A 26,947-nucleotide genomic window follows, 5' to 3' on the forward strand; every position below is an offset into this window, starting at 1 on the left:
TTGCAATAAACTATTATATTCTACTTAGTTTCTAAGTATATATGGCATGGTACCACCTGGAGCAAATAATAATTTATTAAAGAAAAATGTAATAATGATTACTGAAATGACTTAAGCAAAAATACACATTAACCAAAAGTTTTGCTATCATTATCATTAGTTAAAAATATTTAAAATATTTTTCCCTTTGTATTGTAATTTCTTAGTACATATCTGCAGGGCTGAAATCTGTGTTTTTATCTGTTTAAATATGTCTTCTCAACACTTTCATTTTTTGCCTTCAGTACCAAATGACAAAACCCAAGGCTTTACACACATTTGGAGGGCATTCCATTACTGAAAGGCTAACATTTTCACTTCTGAACTTTGTTTCTCTTACTTTTGTATCACTGAGTGTGATAGAAACACTTCAGCTGGCTCTCCTCTCTTGGAACACTTATGATACCTTGCTGTTATCCACTGGCTTCCATTATTTCTGTTCAAAAATGAACTGTGCTTTATTTCATTGCATCTTTAGAGAATTATTTTAAGAAATTATACTTTTGTTTGGAGTAGTGAGCTGTTGTTTTCTTTGTATTTATCCTATTTTATGTTAAAAGTGCTTTACATTTTATGTATATGGGTTTGTAGCTCTGGCTGTCCAGGAACTGGCTATGTAAAACAGGTTGGCCTTTAATGTACAGAGATCTGCCTGCCTCTGCCTCCTGAATGCTGCTAGGTCAAAGGAGTTTGCTACCATGCCTCAGATAAATAGATAAATACTTTTAAACTCTTATATGATATGCTACCCAGTATCTCCTAAAATGTTGTGTCTACTGTGTTTTTTACACACACACACACACACACACACGAATGAATATTTCATAAAATAAGCAAGGTGGCATATATTTGTAATCTCAGTATTAAGGAGATGAAGGTGGGAGGACCTGCAATTCAAGATCATCCTTGGCTAATGTAGTGAGTTGGAGACCAACCTGGGCTAATAGAGACCCTGTCTCAAAAATAAAAACAAACCAAACAAACAAAAAACAGGATCTGGGGAGATTGTCCAATGGACAGAGTACTTGTAAAGTACAAGCATGCACACTAAAGTTCGGATCCCTAGAACCCATGTAAAAGCTAGATGAGTACGGTGGCCTGCCTAAAATACCAGGGGGCAGAGAAAAAGACTTCCTGGGCAAGTCCCTGGCTGGGTCTGTGAGCTCTGAGTTTAGTTAGAGACTGTAATGCTGAGGGTAATCCAGAGAAGATACCTGAAGTTGGCTCTCCATAGACATATAACCACACATAGGACCTCATCTTTTCCCTTACATTCTATACTTTGTCATTCTTTGTAGTTATTCTCCCAGCCTGGATATTTTGTGTGTGTAAGATTTCTAGTTCACTAAATTTCCCTTTTGTGTAGGCTGCTAAACAATACCGAGTTTCAAGTTTCAACTGTGCTTTTCTCTAGAATCTCCACTTGATTCTGTTAAATCTATACTTAATATATTTTATATTTTATATATTTTATACTTAACCTATAGTTAATATAAATCTTGACATTGTGGAACTCTTTCCCAGCCAAGGTCAGTTCTAAGAGACTGCTAAAACTTCAACCGTCTTCTATGACTTTTGTAAGTAAGATCTCTACACAGAATTCTGTTTGGTGGTTGTTTTCTTTGTTAGGTTTCTATTGCTGTGATAAAATACTATTACTAAAGAAACTAGTGGGGAAAGGGTTTATTTTGTCTGAACTTTCACATCACAGTCCACCATCAAAGGACGTTATAGCAAGAACTGAAGGCAGGATCTGAGGTAGAAGTAATGGAGGAACACTGCTTACTGCTTGCTTCTCTCATGGCTTGCTCAGCCTGCTTTCTTACAAAACTCAGGACACCACCTGCCCAGGGTTAGCCCTGCCCAAGGTGAGCTGGGCTTTCCCATTATCAGTCAATAACTTTTTTTTTTTTTTTTAAATGGCCTGGCATGGTGGCTCATGCCTTTAATCCTGGCTCGACAAAGGCAGAGGCAGGTGAATCCTGTGAGTTCAAAGCCATTCTGGTCTACATAGTGAGTGCTAAGACAGCCAGTGATATATAATAGAAAGACCCTGTCTCAAAAAACCAAAAGCAAAAGCAACAAAAAGGTTGTTTCCTTGAAGATACATGTTCAGTACTTTTTAGACTTATGTACACAAATACAAATAGGTATTGGAAAATACCAGTTCTCTTAGTATACGCTGTTGTTCATGGTTAAATGTTAATAGTGAACATTAAAGATAATTCCTCAGAAGAACTTATAAATGCTTAACTCATCAATTTAGCAGCTTACATAAAGTCAAGATAAAAGGGTTCAAGAAAATTAATTCAGTTATATATATACATCTCCACTCATGTATACTGGACATAAAACATACTTCTTAATGTGATTTGAGGTCATGGAGTTTGAAAACCACTGTATTATAAAGCTACTACAGAAGCCCAAAATATTATCCACACAGGGGACGGGGTGGGGTGGGGGGGCGGGCGGGGGAGGAGACATGCAGATACACTGTGTACTACTAGGGGCAGTAATGCCTTACCTTCTTACAACACTTGGCTGTGGTTTTCAGACAGCACTTCTTATGGCAAGCATACTTACACACTGGAAAACAGGTTAATCGTACAACAATTTTAGTATGCAAATCAATGGTAAGAACTTACCAAGCTCACAACTTTGTTTTTTGAGGCTGTCTCTGATTTAAGGTAATTAAACACATTTTATTCTATGCTAACTTCTGTTAAGGGAAATGATGTTGAACACCTACCTAATATTTTTAGTCAGTGTCAATGAACAAGCTTTCTCTTCTTTCTAGGGTGCCTGTCTTGCTACTGCATTCATGTCTCCTACCCACACACTCAATTCTACCAGGTTATTTATCTATCTTTATAGTTTGATTCACAAATTAGTATGTATGTCCTCCCAGGTGCTCTAAAACCTGTTAAAGTCCCAGAAATCCCAATTAAGAATCAAAATTATGGGCAAAGAAGGGATTATTGTCAAGAAATGCTTACTGAAATAAATTGAAATTGTCAGTATATTAAAAAAATCATAGAAGAGGGCTTATTTATTACCCCTTAAGGACTAGAATAGAATTCTTAGAGAAAATAATATAAGCAGAGTATTAGTTATATTAGGGAACATAATGTTAAAAAAAAGTTCAGAGCAAAAATAATTTTTATCAGGATGACCAAAATATCTGAGGCAACTTCCCTGTCCTAGCCCAAAGTCATTTTCATGTCTGAAGCTTACTTCCTTGTTCTAGCCTAAGATTTAGATTCCTGCCTGAAATTACTTCTTTGTTCTAGCCTAATGTCAGATTCCTGCCTGAAGCCCACCTCCTTGTCCTTGGCCAATGTCAGATTCCTGCCAAGCAGCTCCAAAAGCTCTCTGCCTCTGTTTTTTATTTCATAAACAAGACTGAGCCTGTCTTTGGCCGTTCTGACAAGAATGCCTTCCTTACCCATTGTGGAATATGCATTATCAAAATCTATGCACTTATGTCTTAGGTTGGTAAGGCTCTGTGTAGAATCTTACCTGTACTTGGCTTGCCAGCCTGTTAATTTAATAACTCTGTCTGGTCATTTTCAGGTTCAAGCCATGTACTTTGGCTGCCAACAGTTGATGTTGTTAAAGGCAAGCTTTAACATGATGGGCAGGAATAAAAGTATTCCCAGGACAAATAGGGCTAGCATGATGAAGCTAATTTGCCATTCTTGAAGCTTGAGATATTTTGGTCATCCTGATAAGCCCTTAGAAACAGTGATCACGGGAGTGTTCACGGAATTTTGAATTGCCTTGCTTGTTCTTTGACTATTTGTGTTTATTGTCTTGCTTGTTCCTTGACTATTTGCATCTATTATATTGCTAGTTCCTCAACCTATAACTGACCTTAATACTTACATGTAATTAAAATGGTATAAAAGCAAAAAGGAGGAGGGGGGATGGGAGAGGGGGTTCTGGGGAGGAGAAATGGGGAAAGGGGATGATGTCTGAAATGTAAATAAATAAAATATCCAATTAAAAAAAATAATTTTTAGGTTTGGGAGGCAAAGGTAGGCAGATCTCTGAGAGATTGAGGCCAGCCAGGGCTACATAAAGACAAAACAACAACAAACAAACAAACACTACTTCTTAGGGTGCCCAGTAACAAGGTAGCCACACAGTTGGTGAGAACGAGACATTTGCATAGAGGGATGCTGAGAGCAAGGTGACTTCTGTCATTCTGCTCTGCCAGTTCTTACAAACTAACAAAATATTCTTTCTTAAATGCCTAATTTTTTATGTTTTCAAAGCTAGATCAAGTAATATAAGCCAAGCTATTATAATGGTAAGATCACATAGACAGTCATAAAAACAAGTAATTCTATAAGAAATCAATCTAAATCCACATTGGCCATAAAAAAGCAAAGTCTCTAAATCAGTGGGTCTCAATCCTTTGGGGTTCACATATCAGATATCCTGCATATCAGATATTTACATTATGATTCCTAACAGTAGCAAAATTACAATTATGAAGTAGCAACAAAAACCATTTTGTGGTTGTGGGTCACTACAACATGAAGAACTATATTAAAGAGTCACAACATTAGGAAGGTTGAGAGCCGATGCTTAGCCTAAAACCATAGTGTTTGAATTAGGTACATTTCCAACTAATTCCCATTATTAATATTACTATAATTTTTAAGACCACTGATAAGAAAATAAAAGAAAGCCTTTGCTTCATTCAAATTTGAATCAGAAATCACCACAGGATTATTATTTAAATGTTTATTCCCCATCTAGTGGCACCATTTTGGGAAGCCCGTGGAATCCTTACACAGTGGAAATTCACTGGTTTAAGTAGGTCACTAGAGGTGTGGGCATTTGAAGGTTACACCTTGCCCCTCATATAGGTCAGAATCTCTGCTTTTTGGGTTGCCTCTACCACAGTCCACTGTGCATAAAGAGCTAAAATCTCTGACAACATGAGCCAAAACAAATGTTTCTTTCCTTAAGTCATTTCTATCAGGCACTGTGGTAACACCAACACAAAATTAATACAGAAAACTGGTACCAGAGAAGTGAGGTTGTTGTCTTGACTACACTTGACAAAGTCACTTTAAGCCTTTGAAACTGATTTGGGAGAGGGCTATGGAAAAGTATGGAGCTTAAAGGTAGAAAAGCCCTAGTCCTAGAATGTTGCAAACAGACCTTGATGGGAAATTGTGGAAGGAGGCTGGAAAACCAAGACTGCTAATAAGGATGGGGACAATGGAGGCCAGGCTCATATGCTCCATGTATGGACAATGACCCTATAGAGAACTGAACTAGAGTCATTTATAATTCCTGGCAAAAAAAGTTATCTATGTTGAACTAGGTTCTGAAAATCTGAGTGAGGCTGAAATAAAGGGCTAAATAATGTGGTGGAAGAAATTTCAAGAGAACATCATTCAAGTTGTAGTGTGGTTATTGCTGGCTACATTTAGCAAATTTTATAATGAAAACTTGAAAATGAAATTAAATATATATTCAGTTTGGTTAGGCCAGGGACACATAGGTATGGACAAAAGGACCTTGGTTGCTATAGAGTTTTAACACCATTAAAAAAAAGATGGTAAATGTGCACTGGAAGCATAGGAAGGGATCCTTGAAGACATTTCAGGCAGTCATGAGAGCCTGCTCAGAGCAAGTTCCAGGGTGGCATAAAACTGCAATTCATTTGAAAAACTGCATTAAAACAAGGGTATAAATCATAGTGTTAAACTCACAAAGGGCTAACTAGCAAAGTATCTTCCAAAATTCAGCTGCTTAAGCACTAGGAAGTACTGCAATTATAGTTCAAGAGAGCTGAATTGTTGTTCTAAGTGGGTAAAGAACTTGACATGTACATGGTACTAGTTTTTGCAGACAAGTGAACACAAGAGAGGACAATGAAAGCTTTTCCCTCAAAGATGTCTAATACTTACATTTGCAAACAGAGGCTCTGTCCATTATCCATATCAAGGAAGAACAGTATTCACAGTACGTAGGGATGCTATACTGGGTGGCCTTAAAGATGTGGCCATTGTGCTCTTCCACCTGAATGAAGAAATGTCACTATTTATACTACAGTCAATTAAGTAAATGCTTCCCTAACATGGTTAGAAAATGGAAAATCCTCCAACCTCTTGCTAAGATTTCACTGGGTATCTATTCCAGGTAGAGAATTATGATCCTCCAAGAAATAATGAAGATAAAACATAGTCTGTCCTAAATTTAACCAACAAGGTCCATATTATCAGTATCAAAAACAATGCAACTCAGTAAGCATGTGATGGCTAGCTATGACTCAGCTGTACGGTAAACTGAAAGCAGCAGCTCTAATATGTGTGGTTTTCACTTCCAGGAATGTTTTACATTATTGAAAATCAACCATGACCCCCCAAAAGGCTTCTGTTTTCATGAATTATATCGATTGCTTTTTTTTGTTGTTGTTTTTTGTTTTTTGTTTTTGTTTTTTTGAGACAGGGTTTCTCTGTGTAGCCCTGGCTGTCCTGGAACTCACTCTGTAGACCAGGCTGGCCTTGAACTCAGAAATCCACCTACCTCTACCTCCCAAGTGCTGGGATTAAAGGCGTGTGCCACCACTGCCCAGCACCTATTGCTATTTTTAAAGCTGAAAAAAATAATCACATTAAGTATTAATATAAATTTTTATGTTCTTTCTCCTAGTCAGCTTTTTTGTTTACCATAAAAAAGAAAATGGTTTCATTGTGACATTATCAATACATAGATATCTTTGTTTATTTGTCTGAGACAGGGCCTCACTATGTAGTCCTGGTTGGCCTGGAAACCCCTGTGTAGACCAGGCTGACCTTGAACTCTGAGACCCACTTTTCTGTGTCTCCCAAGTGCTGGGATTAAGGCCACCCCCATGCATGGTATATCATTGTTTTTGTTCCACAGAACTAGTTCCCTGTCTTGCTGTCATGATACATATGTAACCCTCTTGCTCCTCCCAACTTTGAATTTCATTCTCACAATTCACTTTCTACTTTCATGTTGTACATATACATTTACATATATAAAAATTTACATCTATAGGCTACATGAGATAAAACCTGTGATGCTGGTTTCAGACTCACTAATCTCACTTAGAATGACAGTTCCAGCCATCTGACTGCAAATGTCACAATTCCATTCTTTTTAATCGTATAAAATTTCATGATGTATATGTAGCACTTTCTTTACCATTAGTCTGTTTGTTGAACATGTAACTGGCTTCCTATCTTAAAATTGTGAATCATTATAATCATAGCTGGGCAAGTATCTCTGTAGCATGCCAGATTAAATCTTTTCATTATATCCCCAAAAGAGGCACAGCCAGATTATCCGGTGTAGTGGTTTGAAAACGTATGGCCCCCACAGAATCATGTGTTTGAATGCTTGACCCATAACAAATGGCACTTATTAGGAGGTGTGGCCCTGTTGGAGGAAGTGTGTCAATCTGGAGGCAGGCTTTAAGATTTCCTATATTCTGCTGGGCTGTGGTGGTGCACGCCTTTAATCCCAGCACTTGGGAGGCAGAGGCAGGCGGATTTCTGAGTTCGAGGCCAGTCTGGTCTACAGAGTGAGTTCCAGGACAGCCTGGGCTACACAAAGAAACCCTATCTCGAAAAACCAAAAAAAAAAAAAAAAAAAAAAAAGATTTCCTATATTCAGCTATGCCCATTGTGGCACAGTCTCTTTCTGCTGCCTGTGGATCAAGACATAGAATTTTTAGCTTCTTCTCCAACACCAGGTCTGCCTGCACACCACTGTTTCCTGCCATGAAGATAATGGACTAATAAACCTCTGAAACTATAAGCCAGATCCAATTAAATGTTTTCCTTTATAAGAGTTGCCATGGTCCTGGTGTCTCTTTATAAAAATAAAGCCCAAACTAAGACATAGCTCCTTTTGAGGGACAACCACATTGATTTCCATCATGGCTGTACCAGTTTATTTTCACAAGAAGTGTACAAGGGGTCCTCCTCTTTGCATATCTCCTCACTTCATGACAGCCATTCTGAATGGGTTGAAGTAGAATCTCAAAGTAGTTTTAATCTGTATTTCCCTGATGACTAAGGGTGTTGAATGTTTTTCGTGTGTTAACCATTTTACTCCCCCCCCCCTTTTGTTGAGAAATTTTAGTTGACTATTAATTTACAAATATCTTGCTTTGGTTTTTAATTTTTGAAATAATTTACTGAGTGATATATCAGATGTATAGGTGGCTGGTCATCCTTTGTCTTCATTTATGATGTTTTCCTTTGTGTTGTATTGTGCAACTCCATTTTGAAGTTCTTGGGATTATTTCCTGTGCTATGAGTCACTGTTAGAATGTCCTTCCCTATGCTTGTAGCAGCATCATACTTTCAGATTTTATGTTAAGGTCTTTGGCCCACTTTGAATTGGTCTCTGCACAAGAGAAGAGACATTAATGTTGATCTTCTATGGACCTAACACACCTATGTTTGTATTGGTCCCACATTAGTTTTGTTCCTGCAGCTCTGCAGCACAGTCTGAGCAAAAGTACTGCACTACCCCAGCACTGTTCTTTCTTCTTAGGACTGCTCTGGCTTTCGAGATATTTTGTGTGTCCATTCAAAATTTAGTCTTTTTTTCCTAGTTCTAAAAAAATGAAGTCATTAGAATTTTGAAGTAAACTGCATTGAATGTGCAGATGGGTTTTGGTAATACAGTCTTATTTTCACAATATTAACTCTATCAATCCATAAGCATGGGAGATCTTTTTCCATGTTTGAGTATCTTCCTCCTTGATAAAGGTCTTTTTTTGGTTTTTCGACACAGGGTTTCTCTGTGTAGCCCTGGCTGTCCTGGAACTCACTCTGTAGACCAGGCTGGCCTCGAGCTCAGAAATCCGCCTCTGCCTCCCAAGTGCTAGGATTAAAGGTGTGCGCCACCACTGCCTGGCTGTTTTTTTGTTTTGTTTTTTTTTTTTAAGCTAATATGAGTTGGATTTTTTTTCTTAGCAAGTTCATTACTGATAATAAAAACTATTTTATGTTAATCCTTATCTTGTCATACTACATAAAGTGTTTACCACATATAGCAGGGGTTTTTTGGTAGAGGTTTTAGCGTTTTTGTGAGTATATTGATCATATTGGGATAATCTGACATTTTTTTAAAATTTGTATTGCTTTTATTTTTATCTCCTTGTCTTACTGTTCTAACAGAGTTTGAATACTGCATGGATTAAGAGTAGAGAATAGGCAGGGCTGTTTTGTTCCTGGTTTTAGAGGAAATGCATTCAGGGTTCCCCCATTTAATATAATGTTGGTGCTTAGTTTATCATCTATTCCATGTAGCATGTTGAGGTATCTTCTGTTTCCAGTTTCTTTAAGGCTTTTATCATGGAGGGATGTTGAAGTCATTCTGGCAAAGACCTTTTCTGTATCTACTGATACAATCTAATCTGGGTCCTTAAATATATGAATTTTATTACACTTACTGATTTGTATATGTTAAACTACTCTGATATCCATTTATGGCGCATGGTCTTACTAAGTTCTCGAATTCTGCTTGCAAGCACATTATTAAGAATTTTTCCGTCTGTGTTCATCATGAAGACCCACTGATCTATACTTCCAGTTTTGTTGTATCCTTATCTGGTTTTAGCGTCAGGGTGATACTAGTTCCAAAAGTTTGATGAAATTGAGCAGTGTGTCTATCTGCTCTTCAATTTTACTTTAGTGTGTGTGTGTGTGTGTGTGTGTGTGTGTGTGTGTGTGTGTGTGTATTCCCTGATTGCTATTCTGACTGGGATAATCCTGGGGTAATATATGAGTAGTTACAGTATAGATTTTCCTGATGGCTAAGGAAGTTGATGCTTTCAAAGACATTTATTGCTTGCTTGAATTTCTTCTTCTGAGAACTCTACGTCCAGAACATTTTTTTGGCTGGGACATTTGTTCTCTTGTAACACAGAAACTTTGCAATGTCACATCTGTCAATTGTTGACCTTTCCTCTATGCAAAGTCCTTCCACATGCCCACATTTCAGAGTGTCATCTCACCTTTATTCTTGAGAAGTATTGGGGCTAACACTAAGGTCTTTGATTCATCTGTAGTTGATTTTTATGCAGACAGAGATAAGAATATAGTTTCATTCTTTACATGTATAATACTAGCTTTCTCAGCACCATTCTAATATATTAAGGTTATAACTCAATAAAGAAAACCAACTTAAAATAAGTAAATGCTGAATATCCCATCAGTGAAGTACAAATGACTAGCAGACATGAAAAAACGTTACACATCATTAGACATGAAGAAAATACAAATTAAAATCACAATGGGCTACACAACCAAAAGAATGTCTGCAACAAAAAGATACACAGTAACATAGGGTAGTAAAAATGTTGAGATTAGAACTCTTTCAGCATTGTAGGTAGTATTTCTTACTTGGAAAACATGTTAGCAGATTCTGAAATGTTAGCTAAAGTTAAAATCATATGACCCAAAATTATACCTTGAAGATTATTATACAGAAGAGAAATCATAGCATATATCCATAAACCAACCCAACTTCTATCAAACAGTAAATAAATTGTGAAGGAAAAGGTTAGGGCTGTAACTCAGTGGTAGAATAATTACCTAGCATGGCCAAGGTCATCAGCATAATCCCCCCCCCCCCAAAAGTGGTGTGTCTACAATGTAATTCTAATGAATACTCAATGTAGCTGACTACTGATACAACCTTATGGATGAATCTCAAGAATATCATGCTAAGAAACCATATGCAAAAACAAGAAATTGTTCAAGTCCATTTTCATGAGATGTTCACAAAGAGCTAACCTTATAGAAATACTAAACACATTAGAAGCAGTTATTTAGACCATTTTGAGAAATTCCATTTTAGAAACTCACAGACCACATGAAGCTCATGAAGAAGGAAGACCCAAGTGTGGGTGCTTCGGTCCTTCTTAGAAGGAGTAACAAAACACTCGAGGGAGCAAATAGGGAGACAAAGTGTGGGACAGAAACTGAAGGAGGGGCCGTCTGGAGACCATCCCACCTGGGAATCCATCCCATGTGCAGTCACCAAAGGTACACGCTGATGTGGATGTCAGGAAGTGCATGCTAACAGGAGACTGATATGTCTTCTTAAGAGGTCTGCCAGAGTCTGACATATTCAGAGGCGGATGCTCACAGCTAACCACTGAACTGACCAAGAGGTTCCCAAGGGAGGAGTGAGAGAGAAGACTGAAGGAGCTGAAAGGGTTTGCAGCCCCATGAGGAGAGCAACAACCCCATGAGGAGAGCTCCCAGAGTCTAAACCACCAGCCTGGGAGCACATAGAGAGGAACCCATGGCTCCAGCTGTATATGTAGGGGAGGATGGCCTTGTTGGGCATAGGTGGGAGAGGAGATCCTTAATCCCATGAAGGCTGGATCCCGAGTGTGGGGGAATTTAAGGGTGGGGAGGTGGGAGTGGGGGTGGGTGGGGGGCACAGAAGGAGGGGGGATGGGATGGGGGGGGGTTCCTGGGCGAGGGGTATGGGATATGGGGATAATATCTGAAATGTAAATAAAATATCCAATAAAAAAAAAAAAAAAGAAAGAAAAAACCTACTTCTAAAGTATGTGTTCCTGAGCTTTCAGGTTCATCATCATTCTAATTTTTTATACAGGCCTGTGCATATGCCCCTATGGATCTGGTACACTTACTACTAAATCTATCCATGGGAATAAAAGGTCTGCTTCAACCTGAGCTGGAAAGTAGTATACCAATGGTGGGACTTACCAAATCAGTTTCCTTTTTCCTCCTTTTCTTTCTTTCTGTTTTAATCACCTGGCAGGAGGTGAGGAAAAACATAAATTAAGATTAAAAAGACTAACAAACTCTCTTCTTTGGAAATGCTTCAACAGCTTCAACAGATAATAAAAAGTTCTTTATTCTTCAAGAGGAACTGTGCACAGCTGAAGTAAATTTGAGAAAATATTTTAAGTTTGGTAGAATGAAGTGCTAACAAAGTCAGAAGAATGGATGAACTTTTACTGGCACACCATAATTAGACATTTAATCATTATTCAAATTACGGTCAACTATGAAGGTTTGCTATATATTAGAGGCATAAAAGGGGCCACATGGAGCATGGGAAAACTGTAACAGATAGCATCTCCTGATAACACAGAGCAGAGCAGCTTAACAACCATCAATTTACGAAGCAGCATTATAAATCTAGTAAGACTCATGGACGTACAAGCATGAGTCTGATACCTAGAATACAGAATGTTTAGAACTTGTTTACTTACAAATTATTTCAAATGGTTTAAAATTTTAATTCATCAGTTAGAGTAAGTAAAAATAAAACAAAGTATAATCAACACTAAGACATTCCTGAACAAATAATAGCGTTACAAACATTGTAATAAAAAGAAACATACTAATATCCTTGTTTAGACAGCTGTCTCTTTCTTTAAAACACACGAACATTTTTGTTTAGATTTTTTTTTTTAGTTAGAATTTCTCTATATAAAACAGGCTGTCTTTAACCACTCTATCCTCTTGTCTCAAGTCTCCAGAGCGCTGAGATTAACAGTATGTGCCACCACACCCAACTTAAAAGTATATAGTGTTTTCCAGGCTGGCCTCAACTCACTGTGTTGTCAAGGATGAGCCTGAACTGATCATTCTGCCTCTACTTCCAAGTGCTGGGATGATGATGTGGACCACCACATTTTATATGTACTAAAGCTCAGATCTGCACTTTATGAATGTCTATCAGGTACTCCAGCATGAGCTATGCTAACTCCTACCCAACTATAAAATATCTGATAGCTTTAAAGAATGATTTAATTAAAATATCAAGCAGTAAATACCCAGCTCTTAACCAAAAAGTGAAGGTTAATATTACTGATGTTTATATTTCCCCCAAAAGACATTTTTCCTAATTCATATGTTCTTAGGTAAAAGCTAAGTAATATATAATTCACTTGACCTTTAACCATTATTTTTCAGAAGTCAATTTATATATTAATCATGATTAATATATAAAGTGTAATATTGAGGGCATGGGATTATGTTTTAATTGTGAAAGACATGTTCAATGAAGCAAACTGAGAGAAAATACATGGCAAAATTATTAGGACAGAATTTAAAGGATCTAAAGTAATGATAAATTAGTATGGTCTCTGTGATATTTTGCTGAAATACACTGTTTCACTCTTGGTCACCATCTAGGCTGGTGTTGAACTATGATCCTCCTACCATATCCTCTACAGTAATTGACCACTGCCATGTGTCACCATGAACAGCATAATCAAAAACCACTGTAAAGATGTAGAAAAATCATAATGCACTACTTAGCTAATCTACTTAGCACAAGTAAAATACACTAATACTAATTTTTTAAAAATGTTTCCTAAACAGATTCCTTACAAAGAATTCATAATTTATTTAATACTTCCAGAAATCTAACTCATTTACCTTTGGAGCTGTGCTATCCAAAGTCTTGAATTCATTCATGTATTCATCTAAAAACACCTTAAAAGTGTTAACCCAAACTCTCACTGGAGATTCATTCCAATCACGCTGCTCAAACCTCATGGTCTTTTCTAGAATCTGTTCAAATAGCGCATACAGGTCTTTATAGCGGATGCTTTTCCCATCATCCATCTAATGAGAAGAAAGAAAACCTGTTAAGTTTTGTGGAAACATTCTTTAGCGACTGAGTAAACTTGTACTGGGGACTATAGATTACAATCTTAATATAGCTTATAATGAGCCAACTCGAGGCATTAGCCAGCATTTGTAAACTCCCATCACAGTATAAAGTGTAGGCAGGATAAACCTCCTAAGCATCAGTAAAAGACCTAACAGTTGGAGTAATATAAGAATTAAGTCCTAAGAACTGCTCCCTTGAGCCTGGGTTTATAGATTATTAAAATTACAAACCATGTTGCACTGTATTTCCTGACATGGCCTAAGCTTACCACCAATGCATTGTACCAGTATAACACATTTAGGAATACAAGGCTTAGACCCAGCCTTTCTTTAACTTTTTTAACTGATTTGAGATGGTCAGCCTGTGAGTTAAGGGACTATAGCAAATTCATGGCTTGGAGTTTATTGTTAGGGTGTTTTCTATGTTTTATTTAGAAATAGCTGAGTGGAGTTAACAGGCAACAGTCCAGATTACTTTATATGGATAGTTGGTTTTCAAAACATCAGAAATCCACAGAATTGACATGACAAACATTTCTGTATTAATGTTCATTTTGATTAGAGACCTGTCTGCTCCTGACAGCTTCCTATATTGAATTCTAAGAAGAAATTGAGCATCTTTGGAGTTACTCCAGTTGTGGTGAGACAGCCACTAGGCAAGAATTGCGTCTTTCCTTCTACAGACAAATTACTGTCCAGAAAAGGACACACTTGCAGAATAGTCGACTGATTATATCTGCCTAGACAGAGTAATCAGCCCTTAATAATTCTGCAGCACTAAGGTCTGTCAGATGGTCCTGGGCCAGAAGGCGGAAGAACAGATGCTCCAACATTTTGAAGTAGAGGGACTGTCCAGGTGTTCAGAGGTCTCTATAAATTGGCTAAGTTTTAGAAGCTATGCTTTGTGCTTCCCACAATTATAGTTAACTCAGTCATTCTGGATCTCTGACGGGGTTGAAAACTTATAGCCTCATAGCCAATCCTGGCTATTTACCTTGAGAGAAAAGATTTGAGTGGATGGTCGTCAGCTGACATTCATCCTAAAGCCAGGTTCAGAACTAAATGCTTTAGTTAGGATAGACGACAGAGGTGCTGGTTAATCAACAAAATGATGGACTGGGTATTAGGACTATCTTGTACCTCACTGGTACAAATCGGCATAATTATGCTCTAATTGCATTTTGAGAGAAAAGTTTCATTTTAACAGGAAGGGTGATATGTAGGAGGAGCTAAGGTGGGAGGAGTACTGAGAGGAAGAGAAGGAGTAAGAAGAGAAGGAGAAGGAGAGGAGAAGCTAGGTGATGAAAGAGAGAAAGAGGGGGGAGACAGGGAGGCAGATGTTCATGTATCTCCACCAGTCAAAGATAGTTGATATATCTAGGTTGGGTAGTGGGTTACACCTCCGATTGAGCAATACCAAACTTATAAAGCCTATGATTAACATTTTTAAAAAAAATGTATAAATGCAAAAAGGAAAAGGGGGCATGGGATTGGGGTTTTCTAAGGGGGGGGGATGGGGAAAGGGGATGGCATCTAAAGTGTAAATAAAATATATAAAAAAAAAAAAAAAAAAAAAACAAAGAAAAAAAAAAGCTTACCGCCAATGCAGATGAGTAAGAACTGAAGATATTCTGCCGAAATTCTTTCAGGGCTTTTTTAAATACAACATCCACTAATGTATCCTTCTTGCTGTCTTCATTCTCTAGCTCATTCATCTAGGGACCGACCACAAAAAAGGTTGTTATACATAATTATTCATCAAGAAGATACAAATGCATTGGCCAGAAAGAATGTCTCTTAAGCAATGAGTATTCTAACAGTACAAGCCACTGGATACTGCAGGCCCTGAGAAACAGACAGTCCCCTCCATCACAACACCTAAGTTCTCTCCTAGCATCTGGACTCTACAGTTCTACTGACTGCACAGCTACAACTGTGCAGTAACACTTACCTTCATATCTGACACTTAGGAAATCACAGAGGAGGCTAAAATCCTGTCTCACTTTCAGTGTCCTACTTACTAGCTGAGCTTTTGATAACAAACCCACTGCTTGAGTTCCTGAAGAAGTTTTAACCTATCTTATAACAGTATATCTTATAATAAATATTCTTCAGTCAAATCTCAGAGGCTAGCATAGCAAGCAAAGTGTACCTTTTTCAGAAGGAACTCATCCATACTTTTTAAGTCGTTGGCACTTGTTATGATTTGGACAGAGTCATTTTGCCAGTGCACAGAATCTAAGGCAACACTGCTGATTTTCACACCTCTCCTGCGCTTTGCCTTTGGAGAAGGCTCCTTATTCTCCTTGAACTCTTTTCGACAACTCCCAGGCAGTTCTGGACTCAAAGGAGGCGTTGGGTGGTACTGAGTTAATTCTACAATTCAAAATAGGGTAAGTAATAAGTAAAAAGATATATGTAGTAAAAAAATATTGAAAATCTCCATCCTTATTGTAAAAACCTCAGTCCCAAAGATGAACAAGAAGAATAAGCAACAAACTAGCAATATTAAATACTGTTCTTCCAGTTGCAACTTGGTTATACTTGTTTGAAGGAATGTCCAGTTATATCTAAGTCTAACCAACCAACAAGGAGAATTTGATAATTATAATTTTTACTGTAGTCTATAACCATGAACACATCAGCAATACTGTCTGTTGATAGTTAACAACTTGTTAGGGAGTCAGGTAGCTCACCTGGCTTACTTTTGATGTAATATTTATTTAGTGTTTTCTTATACATACTCCTTATTTATAACTGTCTAAATTCTCATAGGATTTGTGGAATAAACAGGTAGTATATATTACAGAGGAGAGTACCATGTTTTGTATTTGTTCACACTAGGGAATAAAATTCTATATAAACCATTACAATTTAGAACAGAACTAGATTAGACTTGCAAAGCTCTATCTGAAGCCTGAGAATATTGATATAAACTGTCTTCATTTTAACTTACTAAGTAATTACTTCATTTTACAAAGTCATTATCTTTCTTAGAATAACAATATTCAATAAGTTATAATCTCAGTTTAGCATTAAAAACAAAGGATACCTTACTAAATTTTTATTCAAACAAAAAGCCATAATCCTAATTTTTATGAAGGTCTTTATATAATAATATCTGCTTAAAATGTATATTTTCAAGTAATTAACCTTATCACTCTTTTTGGTAATTATATTAGAATATAATTACTGAAAATGGTAAATTTAGCATGATCATTGTGAATTCGATATTAAGAAAACGAACACTTTAGTAATGCAATAGGGAAAGTTAGGTTTTTCTAAGCTCAGTCAGCTAGGGTTACATAACCACAGAATTATTATTATTTTTATCTGAATCAGTTGATCAGTTGACAAGAACAAAGCCACAAGATACAAAATGAGGGCTAAATTTCATCTCCACCATTCTTTCAAGTGTTAGTTGCTTCTATTGAGTACTTTCAAATGTGTTACTGCTACATCTTAAAAGTCTAAAGAATGGCTACCTTATGTAATGCAAGGCATTAATGTGCAGTAGATATGACAGTTGATACTGTTAACTTGATAGGATCTAAAATAAAATCACTTTGGAGACAATCTCTGGGCATGACTGGGAGGAATTACTGAGATTAGGTTGAGTAGAAGACCACTTTTAAATTAAATATAGGTAGTTTCTGTTCCATGGGCTAGGGTCCCAGCCTGCTCAGTTAAAAGGGAACTGGAAAGGTAAGGTATGTTACAGAGAAAAATATCACATTTTTTGTATTTGTTCACACTAGAGAATAAAATTCTATGCAGACCATTACAGTTCAGAAACATATTAGACTTGCAAAGCCCTGAAACTTAAAAACCAAAATAAACTCTTCCATTTTAAAATTGCATTGATAAAGTATTTTGCCACAGTATTGAGGAAGGTAACTAACAAAGTAAATACCTGATGTGTATTACAATGGCTAAGATAGAGACTCTGCACCAAGCATGATAGCTCATGCATATAATCTCAGCACCCATGAAGCCGGACAAGTGTGTCTCAAATTCAAGGCCAGTTTGGGATACAGTATAAGACTTTGTTTTGAGAAACGAAGAAACAAAGGAACAAAGAATGAAGAAACAAACAAGTCAGGAGAGCTAGCCATGTCACCTTACTGGCTATAGTACTCGGAAGAGCAGGTCCTGCATCTTGTCTGTGAAACACAGTGGAGACAGCGCTGGTGGTGAAGACTTGGTCTTGTGAGCCAGCCCTGAGGGTATGAGGCAGGAGAGTTGTCCCAGCTGCACTGCAGCACTTGGGAGAGTGTGCCCCCTACCTTGACTGGGTAGCACAGTGGAACTGGATCTGGAGATGAGGGTGAGGCTGAGTAGGCCCCGAGAACAAGAGAGCAGGAGGGCTGACCCTGCCTCCTGGTCATCACAGCATTGGTTGGCCTAGCAAGAGCAGGCTAGAGAGCTCATCCGAGAAGGGTGGATAAGGGGAGACAGCACCCAGCTGGCCCACCCTAAAATCTCTATCATCTGCCAACGGATGGGATGCATAAGAGGGCCAGTGCTGCTGATATAAAGCTGCAGGATCTTCATGACACATGGCAACAGCAGGGTCACCAGGAGTAGTCCCGGTGATAATCCAGTATTTATGGTGCCACAGAAGCCAGAGACCATGCAGCAAAGAAATGACTCACTGCAGTGAACACGTGCAAGTGAAGATGTGTGGACAGGGATAGACTGTAGGACACACTGTGCCACACTACAGCATCCATGATGAGACATTGTCTTTACTTTGTTTTGTTTATGTGTTTATTAGGTGGGAGGTTACAAGGGCAAATGGGGGATATGAGGGGATGGAAAGATGAGTGGGACTTGGACGCACGCTATAAAATTCACAAAGAATCAATAAAAATTTAAACAGAAAGTAAGTTCCAAGACAGCCAAAGCTACAGAGACCTTATCTTAAAACAAACAAAGAAAAAAAAAAAAAAAACCAAAAATGACAATAACAAAAACCAATGTCAAGTCTGGAGTTTAAATGCTTAAACTCAAATCCAAATCTTAGGTCTTCTCATTTCAATATGTGTAAATATATAACTTCTTATACTTTGGTGTTCTCACCTATAAACCATGAATAATAATCGTACTAATACCAGAAAAGTTGTTCTTAAAATCAATAGATTTAATATATATAACATGTTTATTATGGTTTTACATAGCACTCAATAATGAGCTAATGTTATGAATTACTATGAATATTATGTATTAAATAAACAAATCAAGGCCAAACCTTTACAATTTAGAAAAAAAGGCTAGCTCAAGATTCGTCATCCCTGAAGAGGTTGTGTTTCACTGTTCTAAGCCACATGTTCTTGGAGCGTCTCATACAAGTAGAGTATGCCTTGCTTTATTAAGGAAGCACTTAACAATACTAGTCCTATCTTAGGGAAATATCATTCCAATAGGAATGTCATTCTGAAGAAGAAAGGCACAGTACACTTTTAGAATGAGTAATAGAAATTACGAAGCTCCACCCTTTGCCCATTTTTACCATCAGAAAATGGATGAGCAGGTGTCACATCTGAGCCAGCAAAGAGTGAGGAGACCTCCGAGTGGGGAGCAGGTTTTACTCTAGTAGTCTTCTTCTCTCCTTGTTTCCCTTTGGCCCAGAATCTCATCTTCGCTCTTTGGGGTCTGTTTTTAAAACAAAATAAAGGTAAGATGGAAATCAGATGTCACTCTAATACCTGTGTATCCTCCTTTAAGTTTTTACACACTTTTTAAGTTTTATATACTTTTCATATGTAGTTTTCCATTGTAACGTCAGTGTGTATTTCGGGGGGGGGGGGTACACTGCTGGACACATGCTAGGCAACACTCTACGTCAAAGCCACATTCCCAACTCATCTTGAATATAAAATACAAAACTCTAAAATTTTAAATCATTTGATAAAGCAGCCTCAAAGCGGTGTAACTAAGATTATAGCTTAAGCTTACTGATGGCAAACTGCCATCAATTCATTTTTATATCTCACATGTAACTTATAATAAAGAAAACTCTGTTTATAGTTTTGCACCACTTCCTGTCCATTCTCTGCTTCCTGCCTGCTGTTAAAGATGTGAGTAAGAACTTTTCTGATCAAGCTGCCATGCCTCCTCTCCCTTCCATGATGGCCTCTTACACCTTTGGAACTGTAAGCCAACATAACCTGTTCCTTCCATAAACTGCCTTGATCATGGTGTCTTATAACAGCAACAGGAAGTAACTGCTGCAACACTGAGCTCCACCTCTATCCCTTTTCTGTTCTTTTATTGTGAGACAGCATCCCTGGCTGACCTCAAACTCTATAGGTTCTATAGGCACGCCGTGAACTTGTGTTCATCCTACCTCATCTTCAAGTAACTGGAATTAATGGTCTGTGCCACCAGACTGGGCTACACTATACTGCTATACTATAATGTCTCTTTTTAGTGGTACATACAATCTCTTTTTTCGTGAAGATCAATGAAATACATTAAAATAATAGCAGCTCACATAAACATTTATTATTTTCTGCTAAGAATAGAGAGGGCCAGTTGGCTCCATGTATCTTTCTCAGTTTTACCTACTTGGTTAGTATGCAGACTTCTCTCATCTGTTAAGACATTTACATTTTGATTTTGTCTATCTTGTTTCATCATTTATGGGGTTGGTCATTTGGGCAAATAAAGTGGAAATTAAATTTATATATTTAACTATCTCCAATTATATGTCCTTTAGTCTATTATATTATTATGTACATATCTTTTTCAATTCTGACTGGTATAATCTTTTCTAGATTTAAGTCCCTTGTTAATCCCTTCTAGTCTATAAACAGTGGTGAACAATTTAAAAATATATATTTTTAACATGCACTGACATCTTCATTAAGGGCCCAAATGCTTATATAATCTTTAAAAGGTATTTGTTCAAAAATAAAATACATGAACTCTCTCTGTGTGTTTGGGTGCATAAACACACCTCTGCATACAGATGAACATCCCGATGTGTACTAGAGGCCAAAGGAGGACTTTACCTGCTCTACCACTCTCTAGTTCCTCAAACCTAGAGCTAGCCTAGTGACTAGCCAGCCACAGTCATGTTCCAATGTCTGTTCCCTCCACAGTGTTAGGAGTATTTAAAAGCCTGTCATGTATGTATATGCACTACCAGAATGCCTAGTGTCCTCGGAGGCCAGAATAGGGCACTGAAGTCTCGAATTAAAGTTAAAAAAAAAAAAAATCAAAAACCGAAAAAAACAATTGTGAGCCATCTTATGGGTGCTGGGAACTGAACACAGGTCCTCTGAAAAAGCAGTAAGAACTTGTAACTGCTAAGCGTCTCTTCAACCCCACACTTTTTTTTATGGAATACCTAATTTAGGCCCTTCCAGCAAACACTCTAACTGCTGCAGCTTCACCCTAGCTCCCCCACAAGCAACTTAAAGAAAACAAAACTGTTTTCTGAAAGTATTTTCTTTTTCTTTTCTTGCTGTTTTTTTGGTGGGTGGGAGGAGGTTGGGTAGGGGTTTTGAGGCAGGGTTTCCCTGTATAACAGCTGTAGCTTGCTGTCCTGAACTCGAAAGTATTTTCCTAAAGCAATTTAGTGCAGAATATATTACATATATTACAATCCAAAAACTGAAAAATATCAATTTCATCCTACCTAATCTCTGGCCTTTTACAATACAATATTATAAATCACATAATGATTAAGAAACCTCTCCCAAATCATATTGTTATCCACATAAGAAAACTCAGAGAGAGAGAGAGAGAGACAGAGAGAGAGAGAGAGAGAGAGAGAGAGAGAGACAGAGAGAGAGTATCAACATAATAATGTACTTATCAATACTATTACTTAGTTCTTAAAAATTAAAGCAAAAGCCTTTTGGCTATGGCAGCCATCTTCCAGTAACTTGCCAAATTGGTAAAACACAAAGGGAAAAAGGAAGGGCACCTACTATCTGATCTCTATGCCTTTAAGGTGGTCCTTGGCCACATACATGCATATCTATAAAGGATGACAATGTAGACATCAAGGGAGTGAGCACTGTTAAAAGAATGCCACACAGGTAGCATTGCTTTACAAAACAAGAACTGTATACATCACCCAGCATGCCAAGGGCATGATTATAAACAGGCAGGATAAGGACAAGCTTCTTGCCAAGAGAGATGGTCTAAGCACTGAGCCTATTATGCACTCCAGGAGATGGCTCGCCTAAACAGTGAGAGTAAATGATCAGGAAAACAAAACAAAACCCAAAATACCCGAAGCACCACTGTATGAGAATAAACAGAAAGGTTAGTTGCTAAAGCCCATGGCCTATAATTCAAGACTTAGTGTACAAAGAGAAATAAAAGGGCCTAGACTGTAAAATAAAAGGGCCTAGACTGTAAAGTGTTTTTTTTAAAGCAAATTGCTTAATTTAAGAACTTAGTGTATAAATTATTAAATAAAATTACTGAAATTATTATATTACTCAGGGCTTGAGAGATGGCTCAGATGTTGAGAGCACTGGCTGCTCTTCCAGAGAACCCAGGTTTGTTGTCCAGTACCCATATGGCAGCTCATAGCTGCTTTTAACTCCAGTTCCAAGGGAATCTGATACCTCCTCAGAAATACACATTCTGGCAAAATACTGCTGCCTATAAAATTAAGTAATTTTTTTAAAAATAAAAAAAAAAAAACCTTCCTATTATTTCTTTATACCTCATACCTTATGTCCAAATCTGAAGACTTCTGTCTTACTGCCAATTTTGTAATCTCTCCTTGAGACATAGCCTTATGGAGCTTTGCTTGTTCATCAACTGAAGAAAATCGTTGTGACGTCTGTAGGAATTATACATGGCAAAGACTTAAAAACAAGTAAACATGATAGCATGACTAACTTATAACTCAGTAATCATCAGTTCACAAGTCCTGGCAATTCAGTAAGTATCTCATCAGGAAGTCAGGAAAACAGTCAAAACCATTCAAAGACAAACCTAAAAGAATCCAAATCTGAGAAATAACACAACACTGAGTATTATGTTCTGTACCTCTTTTTTTTTTGGACCTTGAGGGATTCTTTCTATGGGTTATAGATTATTGTTATTCCAGTCAAAGTTTAAAAAAACTAGGCTACACAGAAGAAAAATCAAAACATCACCTATGTTCTAAATTATAAACAATTAATGTTATCAAACTAGCATTTCAATTTCAATTGGCAACTAAGGACAATTCACTTCTGAGAATTCTTGCTAATTATTCAAGTAATTTCCTTGTATTTTATCTGTTCAAGTATCCTTTAGCCTTTTGATATGCTTGGTTATGGCACAAAGTCAGAAAATACCCAGAGCTGTCATAGACAGATATCTGTGGTCAATAGAGCGTAGAGGAAATCCGTATCTAATGCATAAGAACAGTAAGACAGTTTTTAAGACGACTGGTAAGAAACAAAGGAAGTAGGTAGCTTATACCTGCTCCAGCTTACTGCCTCATGATATTACTAGTTTCTGGGCTATGACACAGAGAGGAGAACCCCAGGTGAAATTTTAGACTCCTTGAGCTGAATGAACACCTGCAGATAAAAGCTCATGGCAATCAAAGTACCTTGTGACCAAGTAACAATGTTAGAAAGGGGAGAGAGATGCATAATAAAAGAAATCTCAAGATCTAGAGAAGATTCCCTTTCGTACTGAGATTAGTACTAATCAATACTGTTTTATGTGAAAACAACCCAATGCCAAGGATAGATCTGAAACAATTCAAGGTAAGGTCAGTAAAGATGCTGGTGCCCAAGAGCCAGGGACTCAGCTCTGTGCCACATACGCCACTACAGTATGCAAATGAACTTGTCTCAGTAGTCAGAATAGTTGCCCTTCACCTGAGTACTGTCTGGGTCTACTGATTTTGAAAGGCCTAAATGAATCAAACTGTGTCCAGAACAGTTAGAGTCTAGATCTGGAAATCTTACCAGAAAACCATAGTATACAGAAAATTAATTGGGAGGGAAACAAATTCTTCAACTAACCAGAAAAAATTCACAATGTAAACTATATAATTTTAAAAAGAGAAATAAAAAGTAGGACTATATTATATTTAACAAGAAAGAAAAAAATCAAGTCATTTACATTGACTAAATTGTGCAATTAGAAGGATATAAAATAGTAATTACAATTGTACTTTACATGGATGAAAAGGGGGAATAGAAAACAAAATTTATGTAAAAACACTCAAACTTCCAAAGATACCACCTCAATATACATTTAAAAAATAATTCTTCCTTCTACATATTAATTACATTTCTATGAAGTTCTAGAATAAAATGAAGGAGGAAATTGAGTAGAAATATGAGGAAATTGTTGATGTTACAGAAATCCTGACTCTTAAAACACGGGTTTCATAGTTGTATACATATTCCTCAAGGAGCAAACTGTCAAATGAGTATCTGTACATGTCACCAGACCTCATTTATAAACAGTTAATAAATCAATTATCAAGTCAATAACAATGCAATAATACATTCAATTTTAGAAAGATGAAAGATAGAGCACTTAATGAGATTCAAAAGAATATATTAGCCGGGCAGTGGTGGCTCACGCCTTTAATCCCAGCACTTGGGAGGCAGAGGCAGGCGGATTTCTGAGTTCGAGGCTAGCCTGGTCTACAGAGTGAGTTCCAGGACAGCCCGGGCTACACAGAGAAACCCTGTCTCGAAAAAGTAAAAAAAAAAAAAATATATATATATATATATATATATATATATATATATTCGCTATCTATAAACTATGTTCCTCAAAAAAGACCCACTGAAGTCAAATATTAATATAACTCTAGATTTACATGGGCATTCATCTCTTGCGTGCGTGCGTGCGTGCGTACATACTTTTTTCCTCCATGGGGAAAAAAGATATGGAGGCTTTATTTTTGGTTCAAATTCATTGAGATTACTAATCAGCAGGCTTACTGTTTATCTTATTTAGAACACAGAACATACATGTTGGCATAGCTACATGAAAATGAGTTTTGAGATAATCAAGATACTGAAAGTGAATCAAGATTTCAGAAAAAAATAAAAAAGTATAAGCCTTAGAGATGCTCAGTTCAAAAAATGTTTAGGGAAACATGAGAACATGAAGACCAGAGCTCTAGCCCCAGAACGCAAATATTTGGTGGTGGTGGTGGTGGTGGTGGTGGTGGTGATAGAGGACCAGGTAGGGTGGTGCATACTTAGAATTCTAGCACTGGGAAGGCAGTGACAAGCTGATCCCTGTTGTATGCTGGGCCCCACCAAATTGGTGACTTTCCACCCCAATAAAAGTCTCTTTCACACAAAAACTAATGCAGACTATAACTGAAGAACAACACCAAGAATTAATGGCTAAGCTCCATATGAGTGCACACACATGCACTCATGTATTATACACAGAAACACAAAAGAAACAGTAGGGTCCTGGGAAGACTGAGAATTTGCTGTTCCTAAAGACAGCTGTATGGTAATTTGGCGTATGGTGACTGTGTTCCATGGCTCTAGGAGGAATCAGGGAAGCATGAATATTATGCTAGGAAATCAGACCAAAACAGAACCATACTTTAGACTGAGAAAGCAATTCTTCTGATATATGAACTATATAAGCCTAACTAAGTAGTTTTCTTTCTCTGCAGAAGAAGAAAGAAGAGGAAGTGGACCACAATGCTGCCATAAATTTAAAAAAATTAAGCAACTGCCTAGAAATTTCATCAAGATGGACTCTGATCCAATTGGACCAGTGGCTGCTAATGCAGCAAACCCTTTTGAGAGGGTGGGGCTCTACCAAAAAGGCCTTTTATATAGAAACGTATCCACCAAGCCACTGTTGGTGCTGGTCCTGGAAGATGCCTACACACACATACTCTTAATCTTTTTTTTTTTTTTTTTCATTTTTATTTTTTAATTGCATGTGTGTGAACATAGGTTTGTACAGTGCTTGGGGATGTGTCAAATGCTCATGGAGCTGTAGTTAGACTCAGTGTCGAGTGCCCTAGGTATAAGGACTGAACATGAGTCCTCTGCAAGATCAGTACAAGAACTACTGAGGCATCTTTCCAGCTCTACTGTTTTAAGTCAGGATCTCACTATGCAGCCCTTGCTGGTATGGAACACTCTACATAGGCCAGCCTGGCCTGGAACTCACAAAGATCCAGCCGCCTCTGCTTCCCAAGTGCTAAGATTAGAGATATGCACTACTCCTGGTCGCCTCTTATATTTCTCATATCTGGTAAATGCTATTTTAAATGATGCCACAAGGTTTCAATTAGTAAATTCTAGCAACGTAGAGGAAATTTAACAAGACAAAATAACCCTATATTCTCCCAAACAAGTAAATGGCTTAGAGGAAAAAAAAGGAATACTTAAGATATAGTGACAGTCTCCAAAACTATCAAACAAGAATAAAAATAACAAAACCTAGTAAACAATATATATATGTATGTATGTGTATATATATACATATATATATATTTTAAGACAGCTCCCCCAAACCTGGGAGGTCAAGCCAGCCCTGATGTGGAAGTGCCTAATGCTACCCAGTTCCCTAGCTTCCTTGGACACTCAAGAAAGTCATGGTTACTGCCAGGGATCCTAGTCCCTGAAGAAACAGTTGTTTTCTTGGAGGGGAATGAGTTTCTGGATCTTTTTTTTTTTAAGATTTATTTATTTTTATTTATATGAATACACTGTATCTGTCTTCAGACACACCAGAAGAGGGCAACCGATCTCATTACAGATGGTTGTGAGCCACCATGTGGTTGCTGGGAATTGAACTCAGGACCTCTGGAAGAGCACTCAAGTGCTCTTAACCACTGAGCCATCACTCCAGCCCCTTCCAATTACTTGCATAATTCCAGAAATTCTTATAATCCCAGCACAAACCTTCACCAAGAATACAGTCTAAAAAACTAGAAAATTGTAGAAGAACAAAGGATAGAATTGGCAGGGCCTTATGACTGATGGAAAGGAAATGGCAGAAAGAAAAGGTCTACCTGAAGCACGACACACATAGTAGTAGTGTCTGAGATCTCAGGTTTTGAAAGGTCAACACTGAAAAACTGCTGTGAATCTGACCAGCCTTCACTACAGAGTGAAACTTCTGCCTCAGAAAATAAAGGAAAAAAAACCTAGAATTGCTTCTAGAAGAAAGTAAATTTGTAAAAGGATAGGGAAAAATTCTCTTTGGAAGCTGTATTATAAAGAAAAAGAGCTCAAAAATCCAGAATCAAAACGTTATAAGAAAAA

General features: G+C 37.4%; 1 protein-coding gene and 1 long non-coding RNA gene across 18 annotated transcripts in view; one reads left to right on the plus strand and one right to left on the minus strand.

Annotated features, from left to right (window-relative positions):
* Nucleotides 1-26,947, plus strand: part of LOC143439300 (uncharacterized) — a 104,818-nt gene that overhangs the window by 32,904 nt on the left and 44,967 nt on the right. For 9 of the 10 annotated variants that reach the window (XR_013107597.1, XR_013107596.1, XR_013107603.1 and 6 more), the window contains one exon: nucleotides 15,419-16,105. This is a non-coding gene — a long non-coding RNA (uncharacterized LOC143439300). Of the gene's footprint in view, nucleotides 1-15,418; nucleotides 16,106-25,338; nucleotides 25,478-26,947 lie in introns of those variants that run through there. The other variant, XR_013107598.1, reaches the window with a different exon arrangement.
* Myo9a (myosin IXA) overlaps nucleotides 1-26,947 on the minus strand; it is a 173,139-nt gene that overhangs the window by 23,186 nt on the left and 123,006 nt on the right. For all 8 annotated transcript variants that reach the window (XM_076925466.1, XM_076925467.1, XM_076925465.1 and 5 more), the window contains 8 exons: nucleotides 22,409-22,521; nucleotides 19,225-19,367; nucleotides 15,865-16,088; nucleotides 15,311-15,427; nucleotides 13,476-13,664; nucleotides 11,790-11,837; nucleotides 5,970-6,081; nucleotides 2,564-2,625 (listed from right to left, as the gene is read on the minus strand). In XM_076925466.1, coding sequence (XP_076781581.1) covers nucleotides 2,564-2,625; nucleotides 5,970-6,081; nucleotides 11,790-11,837; nucleotides 13,476-13,664; nucleotides 15,311-15,427; nucleotides 15,865-16,088; nucleotides 19,225-19,367; nucleotides 22,409-22,521 — 1,008 coding nt within the window. The remainder of the gene's footprint in view (nucleotides 1-2,563; nucleotides 2,626-5,969; nucleotides 6,082-11,789; nucleotides 11,838-13,475; nucleotides 13,665-15,310; nucleotides 15,428-15,864; nucleotides 16,089-19,224; nucleotides 19,368-22,408; nucleotides 22,522-26,947) is intronic.

The sequence above is a fragment of the Arvicanthis niloticus genome, chromosome 26 (genome assembly GCF_011762505.2).
Source record: "Arvicanthis niloticus isolate mArvNil1 chromosome 26, mArvNil1.pat.X, whole genome shotgun sequence".
In the NCBI taxonomy this organism is placed as follows: domain Eukaryota; kingdom Metazoa; phylum Chordata; class Mammalia; order Rodentia; family Muridae; genus Arvicanthis; species Arvicanthis niloticus.